The following is an 8,412-nucleotide window of genomic DNA, read 5'->3' as shown; positions in this document are numbered from 1 at the left end:
AAAGAAATTTAGACCATGTACATATGTATGTATGTCACCGGGTCAAAGCTAAAAAAAAAATAAAGGCGGTAGCTTGGGCATTACTGTCCTTACCCTTCTTTTCACAATGTGCATATCTCTGTACTCACACAACCCAGCAAACACCAAACGAAAATAACCAGAAACCGTTGACAAATTCCCGGCGTTGAAAAAATGAACAACTCAAATGGTTGGATAACAACTTTAGAACTGTTTTTTTTCTCAATTTTTGCAGTTAGAGAACACATCCGTTTTTTAACAATAAATGTGCCTTTAGGCACATTCGTTCTCAACTCAAACTCAGTTATTGTCAAACCCGAATGTTTGCTGGGCTCCGACTATACATATACATATACATATATAGGTGTATGTTTGCATGAATGCTCGTGCATGCGTGAAGTGGAGCTCTGTGTATGCCCTGCCCTTCCCTTTTTGTTTTACCTTCGCTTATGAATGCGCCGCCAATGTTCCAATTACTGTCTCCATCGTGGCATGGCGAGTTTTTGTTTCTGTGTTTAATCGCAATCACTTTCATTCTTACCGTTTCTGCTGTTGCAAAGCCGAAGAGTGGTTGATATAATTAATCACATAGGTGGAAATAGGTATCTATGAGTATATGTGAGTGTGCGCAATTTTAGTGGCATCAAGGATGCGACACACACTGTAACTGTGCCCGCTATATTGCTGTGCCCACTTGGGGGTTATATTATTTGAGTTGTCCTATGGAGCGGAAAGCGCGTGTCAAAAATAACGTCATTAAACGGTGTATCATCGGTTCAGTTTTCAGATAACAGTACAACGAACAACAACAGTCTGTCACTTACCATGTTCTTCAAGCAGTAGTTACAAGGTAAAGCGCACTTCAGCCAATTTGGTAGTAGACCAGAAGTACAGCAAAAAATTTAGCTCAAACAATTAGAACCATCCCTAGAAAGCATGGATCGTTCATATAAAAATTATTCAATAACTTTCCAGCAACTCTCTAGTAACTTAATATTCGAGAAAAATAGCCAAAAAAGTACATTATTGTAAAACCAGTAACAGTTTGCAAATTTCGTGAACAGCTGATTAATTTGTTGCTCTCTCAATTTTCCTTTGCAAGTTTTTGGATACATGAACACCCCAAAACTGGATAATTTATGACAATTATTACAAATTATTTGCTACATGAACAGGCATAATATCAGATGACTAACATTTGCGCTCAAAAGGGCGGATTTGTTTCTCTTTTTCCTCAAGCTTTTAGTTTTTTTGTATTTTGCGCCACATTACAGCTTATACATACAAAGCATTTTCAAGTCGCGGGCTTGAGAACATTTAACCAGACTCCCACCTTTCAGAAAATCTTTTGCCAATTACAGTATCGGCAAATATCATATTCGTTTACTGTTTGCTATTCGATTATGTAAGAAATGGCGCTTCTCGCATTTTGCTAATTGCATCACCGAGTTTCTCATCTAATTTGTGGTGTGCACTCTTCATATTGTCATTTGAACTGAGTGATGAGAAATAGGAATGGTCGGTTTCACACTCTAACATTTCTGCCACGAGAACAACTCAGTTTGTTGGCAAGAGAGGCAATGCGGTGAGATAAAGTTTCTTAAAAAGTTGTTCCAGCTTCCTACCCCGCATTAAAGTGGCAGTTCTGCTGCAGCGCACCAACACATGCGCAACTACGAAAATGACGCTGCGCAACTTTCAAGCGCAATATTTACAAATACACATTTTATTCTGCTAGTTTGCATCCAGTGTGAAACCGTGAGAATAAATTGTTCTGTCATTCTAGCGTGAAACAGCACAATCGCAGTATAAACTGCGACGTATGCCATTGCCTGACGATGGATGGCCGCTATTTGAAAAAAAAAATCTTTTTTTTTTTGAGGTTAGTCGGTCCAGGAATTAAAACCTGAGTCTTGAGCACAACTCACCATTCGGCCACGGTGGTCGCCACACTACAAATTTAAATACTATTTAAGGCCAATACAAAAGTATCTATTTTTTAATTTGCATTTAATTGTATTTTTATGGTTTATTTATTATCTTTTTTAGGGTCTTCTGGACAAACACCTTATTCCAAAAGCCAGTAATCCAGAGAGCAAGGTCTTCTACCTGAAAATGAAGGGAGATTATTACAGGTATTTAGCTGAGGTGGCCACAGGAGACGCCCGTAACAGTAAGTATTTGAATTGTGTTTTGTATTTCTACTGTGGTTATGTGATATTGTAACTCCACTCCCACACAAAAACCACCACCACCAGTCCCTTCCTTAAATCCCGTACATTTTACTACTCTGTGTTAACCCTACTCATGCAGTATCATTGCCATAAATTTACATAGAAACCTTAAAATATTTCTAATATTAATTTAATTTTTTTTTCTAAAAAAAAAAAAAAAAAAATAAAAATAAAAATGAATTGATTAATCCTAAATCGCAACGTCGTGTTAACAGCTGTTGTAGACGACTCTCAAACCGCTTACCAGGATGCATTTGAAATTAGCAAGGGAAAAATGCAGCCAACACATCCAATCCGGTTGGGTTTAGCCCTAAACTTTTCAGTCTTCTATTATGAGATTCTGAATTCTCCAGACAAAGCTTGCCAACTGGCCAAACAGGTTAATATGCTATAATAACTTATGAGAAAAAAAAAATGGATTAATGCAAGCATTTCAAACAAACAAGCAACATGACAGACAAGCTACTTTTCGTAGTCCTTTTGAGTCGTCGATTAGAAATTGCAAATAAAAATTTAACATGGGTTGGAACACGACACATCATCGATCAAAAAAAAAAAAACAAAACAATTCTGTAAAAAAATTTAAGATTATAATTAAGCATGTATGAAATGCAAAAAGGTCGAGCAAAATAGTAGGTGTATTATTTTAAATTGGAAAAAGCTGCAAAAACCTTGAATGCTTGGAAACTGTGACTGTCAAAACTTGTCTAAATATTTTTAGAGTTTTAGAGTTTTCCATGTATTCAAGTTAAGAGAAGCGCCAAAAGTTTGACACACATTTTAATTCGAACTTATCATATAATTTCGAATCGCTACAAGTATATATTTTGTGTTTTTTTTTGTTTGCCGTGAAACAACTCACGGTGGGGTCTGGCCATTATTTATTTAATTTATATTAGCACAAAAATTATTTATGTACATACTATTCCATAGATTTTTTAAAATTTTCTTTAACCACTTTGTTCGTCTGATTTTAATATTAATTCCGATTAATTCTAATTTTTTTTTTGTTTTATTGTTTTTTCTTTTCATTACCTTCTCATGTGCTCATCGATTTTTCTGCTCTCAATTCTGCTCCTTCCGTTCGTGTGCTAAACAACTTCACACCCACAAATGCACGCATAAATAATCAATTCAATTATAAACACGCGTTTTGCTTTAAATAAAAAATATAAAAAAATAAATAAAAAAATCTCCTGTGACCATTTTAACTTCTTGTGGCTTGGTGGCTTCGGCTTGTTAACAGGCGTGGTTGAGGACTCGAAAAAGGCATATCAGGAAGCATTCGATATTGCTAAGGGCAAAATGCAGCCAACACATCCGATACGCTTAGGTCTCGCCCTCAACTTTTCCGTATTCTATTACGAAATTATCAACTCGCCGGCGCGGGCTTGCCATTTGGCTAAACAGGTGGAATTGAAGATTGTGTTTTTTTGTTACTTGAACGTGAAATATTAACAAATGAATTTGTTTGTTTATGCTGGTCTTGTGATTTTTGATTAATAACAAAAGTTTATTTTGTATGCATTAATTTCTTTCGCTCTAAGAAGGCTTCTTGATGTTCGCTTACGTCTCTACACCAACCAACCAACCAGCTATACATACATACATACATATGTATATTTATCCCCGCTGATGAAAATACTAATTGTGCCATATTTTATGTGATTCAATTTCGTTTTGTGTTTTACCAATTTTTGCTAAATGTTTTTCTGCTAACTTTTTTGTTTGCTGTGTAATTACTGACCACTACTTACATACCTTTCTTAAAGAATGAACACACCCGCATCTGTTGCCTTGAGCATTGAGCAGCGTTGAAACCCCAGGGAGCCTGCACGCAAGAAACCATAAACCATGCTAAAATTAGCAGCGCTGCAAACCCCTCCAAAAATCGATGCGGTTCGGTTCGGTCCAAAGGGTTAAATTTTTTACACTAACTGATACAAATATCACAAAAAATTTGACAATTACTATAGGTATAAAAATAAAAGAGATCAAGTTTAAATATCCACATCATATGTACATTAGGGTACTCCAAAAATGCATGTGAAAAATTAAAGTCGGAACTTTTATGCTCTCACCCCATAGAAGTGTTTTATACCGAAAAAATATACCAATAAAAAAATATTTAGAGGTCGCTCAAAGCGCTCATAGTTTGCCATGTACTTTATATGGGGAAAAACAATTTTTCGTAGAAACGGTATATAATTCTTGAAACTCAATATTTTTTTAGTAGAAATCTTTGTTGCTCTTCAGGAGATTCCCAGTAATAATACCCAATTATTTATTTAACCCGCATCCATCGGAAATTTTTTGTAACACAAAGTACGTTGTGCATCAATTTGATACATATGGAAAAAAAACCCTTGTATCCAATGAAATGTTGGATTTTTTCATTTTTTAGTGAAATAAAAACAAGTAATTTGTAAGAAAAAAAAAACCGACTTCAATTCTCATATACAAATTTAAGATTATCGTTAACTTCTTCATGATCCAATAATCGGTTTTAAAACAAATTTGTACGGGACCACCTGTGAGGTAACACCGTTCCTTTAAAAATCGGTTAACGTGGTCCAAAGTTATGCGGTAACATACATAAAAACATAAAAAAATATTCCGACGAATTGATAACCTTTTTGTGAAGTCGGTTAAAAAAATTGAATAAACCTTTTTAAAATTTTGAGAAGTCTTAAGTCTAGTAAAGTAGACTAGAACTGCATACTTAGCATTTTGAATTTTTTTGGCATGTTTTTTTTTTTTTTTTGCTGACGGTGTTACTATAGGTATGTAACATTTCGAGCACGCTTTAATCACCTCACGGTGTTGCCATCAAACAAAAAATGGTCAGCAGTTTAGGCAAAGTTGGGTATAAAAAAACTTGAAAAATGCTTTAGTGGATTTTAATTTTTAACCGAATCGAACAATTTTTTGAGTGGTTTTCGGTTCGGGTTTGGCATTTCAAAATGAAAACGATTCGGTTCGAAGCCTGAAAAAAACGGCGGTTCGATTATAACCCGGTTTGCAGCCCTGTAAAGGAGCTGTGTTGTGCAAAAGCAAAAATTAGGCCAAAAAAAGGCTATTACAAAATCCGTTCTTCAGGTCGCAAAGTAATATTTTTACAATTTTCACCTTTTTTTAGTTCATAACTCCTTGTTCATTTGTAATTTAGTTCGTCTCTTTAACACGTTTTTGTTTTTCGTACCACTGTTACTTCGCTGCCTTATTAAAAAAAAAAAAACAAAGGTCGGTAGTGGCTGCAGTGCATTTTCGTGTTCTTTTAGTCCTTTTTTATATAAACTAAGTCAAAAACGTTATTCATACACACACACACACATAAGTTTAAGCCCAGAGGTTGTACCCGATAAGAAATTCAAGCCATGAATGTGTGCATTTGCACGTATGCAACTCCACAAGGGCTGACAATACCGAAAGAGAGATTTATATATTTTTTTATTTTGACTTGATTGATGATGTAACGTGTTTTTACTAGACTTAAGCTTAGTTCCTTTGCATTAAACAGATCGAAAAGTTAAAAAAAAAAAAAAAAGTTTCAAAAATACAATTCATACTAGATACTAATGGATATAAAGTTAAAGAAAATATGTATATTTACACATATAATTGGTTGCTTTGGATTGAAATGCTTTATTTTTTTTTTCGGTTGAAAATGTGATTTTCATATTTTATATAAATTTGCTTGCTTTGAACGAATGCCTATGTTGTTGTATGTATGCCTATCTAATATATTGTTTTTTTTTTTTGTTTTGTTTGTTTGATAATCTTTCTTAGGCGTTCGATGATGCGATAGCTGAACTGGATACACTCAACGAGGACTCATACAAAGACTCGACGCTGATTATGCAATTGTTGAGAGACAACTTGACCCTCTGGACGTCGGATACGCAAGGGGACGGCGATGAACCACAAGAGGGTGGCGACAACTAACCAAACTAAATTGTTTCCTTTTGACTATGCAAATAATAAGTAAACAAATAAAAACAAAATAAATAAAAACAACATCAAGAGAGAACAGAAATACAACAACAAAATTAAAAACAAAAACACTTGAAATAAAACACAGAGGCAGAAGCGAAATAATTGCAACCTAAATTTAAACACAAATTCATTTTAAATGAAAGAGCAATGAACATGCAACCAACCACAAAATTAACAGCAGCAAGAACAGAACAACAACAGTAACAGCAGAAATAGCAGAACAGCAGAATAGCAGAACAACAACATTTGAATGCAAAATTAAGAATGAGCAAAAATCTAACCCATCAACATCCAGTTAAATGAATCAATAGCAATATTTAAACTCAAGAATGAATAAACAAAAGAAACGCAAAAAATTTCAATCGTGGTTTCCAACAGGCAACAGAATGAATTGAGGCAAACAATGTAGCAAATACATATAACCATTCTAGCCATTCGTTAGTCTTGTACGAATTTCTAATTCGGTTGCATTGCTGCGCATTGCATAGCCAGTCATACATGCTTACATACATACATACATAGTTTAAATGTGTATTCGTTAATGTACAGTACAGCAGCACAAGGAGAACAGCGTGACATGGGGAATTGTGAGAAAATAATCACGAGGCAATGAGTTTGCCCCGCTCCTCCGAACCAGCATACTGGCGTTTGGTTATTGGCTTAAGCTGTCCAAACGTCGCGCCACTTTGTTGTTTCTCCATTTACCGCGCGCGCTGTTCTTATGAGTAACGCAGGCGTTTGTTGAGGTTTCGCAACACTTTGTTTGTACAAGAAAAATGTAGAGCGAGCAAAGAAGAATGGCTATAATGGTTCGGAAGCTTTGAAATTTTAAAATTTTCTTTTTGTTGTATGCATGCAAGGATTCAAAATATGTTTTGCCATTTGCCATTTGCCATTCATCAGCACATCTGACCACAACAACAATCAAACGAAAGCAATTAGAAAATAAACTGTGAATACTGAAAGAAGCGTCTCAACAACAAACCAGCTACCAGTCGAGAAAACAACCAAAAAAGCAAGATGAGCAAAATTTCACAATTAACAACAAGAATTAAGATTGATATGCATACATATATTTAAATGAAACTTTATCAACAAATCTACAAAAACGTAAAATTTGTTAGGCAGAGCATTATATATTATTTATTATTTTTTAATAAATAATTTGATTTTGTTTTTTTTTTATATATTAACCAAAACTCATTCTCGTTTCGTTTTCCAAATTTTGTACGTACCTTCACATAAATAAAAAAAAAAATGGAAAAACCTGCACTTGAGCCAGAACCAATGCTCCTATGTTTTCAGTTACGAAAATATTACTGGCTGCCAAAGCTTTCTGTTAGGATAAGCGAAATTCTATTTGAGTGCACGTTTTATCCCAATTTTTGAATCATTGCAAAAAACTAAACGCCTGAAACGAAAGAGAATAAACATAAATCAAAATAGTAGAGAAGCTTTAAACACATCTGGTGTGTGTTTAATGGGTCTGTTGGTGTGTAGCCTAGATGGTCGAGTGATGCGCTACGGCGTTCTGCAGCAGAGCGCTTTCAAAACTCAATTTGGGGCATACAAATTTGCTTTTATTCCTTACCAAAATTGTTTTGTCAATAAAGTATGAACGATGATTTCTATAATTTTTAAATAAAAACGTTATTACGTTATATTTGCCATTGTTTTTATTAGTTTTATTACTAACTTTTCTAACAGTTGAATATGTATGTATACAGAAAAAGTCTATCCTGATTCAAGCAATATTGCAATAGTATAGTTTGTTGTAAGTGTACCTCTGTAGAGGGGATCTGAAAATCGCAAAATTTTTGTCTCCAAAATTATTTAAATGAAAAGTGTTAGTGCCTAAAAAGAAGCAATATGAACAACTAAGAGGTGCAATTGGAAAACGGCCAACTTTGGTAGTACGAGAGGCATGTCAATTGATTTTGCATGCTTTTTTATGCGCCCCTTATTTCTAATTGGAGAATTTTGGAGGTAAAAATTTAGCCTGACCATTTCCGAGTTCTGCTGCTGAGGACGAATCGCAAATGAAAAATCGTTTACACAACTGTTGTGGACGAAATGCTGAAATGCTCTTTCTGAAAAAATAATTCCAAAATTGCATAAATACTGTTTTTGGAAATCTTATCCGCAGTAGAGCGTATCTAAAACT

General features: G+C 34.5%; 1 protein-coding gene across 1 annotated transcript; it reads left to right on the top strand.

Moving 5' to 3' along the window:
* Positions 1-2,067: 2,067 nt before the first annotated feature.
* LOC118755180 (14-3-3 protein zeta) lies at positions 2,068-7,943 on the top strand (the record flags this gene model as incomplete). The annotated part of the gene is given in 3 exon segments (XM_036490034.1): positions 2,068-2,191; positions 2,468-2,631; positions 6,042-7,943. Coding segments are annotated over 3 exon segments (444 nt in total), but the record flags the coding sequence as incomplete, so codon positions are not given.
* Positions 7,944-8,412: the final 469 nt, after the last annotated feature.

This window comes from Rhagoletis pomonella, unplaced genomic scaffold, assembly GCF_013731165.1.
Source record: "Rhagoletis pomonella isolate Grant_MI unplaced genomic scaffold, Rhpom_1.0 Rhpom_scaffold_05556, whole genome shotgun sequence".
NCBI classification, from domain to species: Eukaryota; Metazoa; Arthropoda; class Insecta; order Diptera; family Tephritidae; genus Rhagoletis; species Rhagoletis pomonella.
The sequence above is the reverse complement of the archived record's forward strand: the minus strand, read 5'-3'. Positions and strand labels throughout refer to the sequence as shown.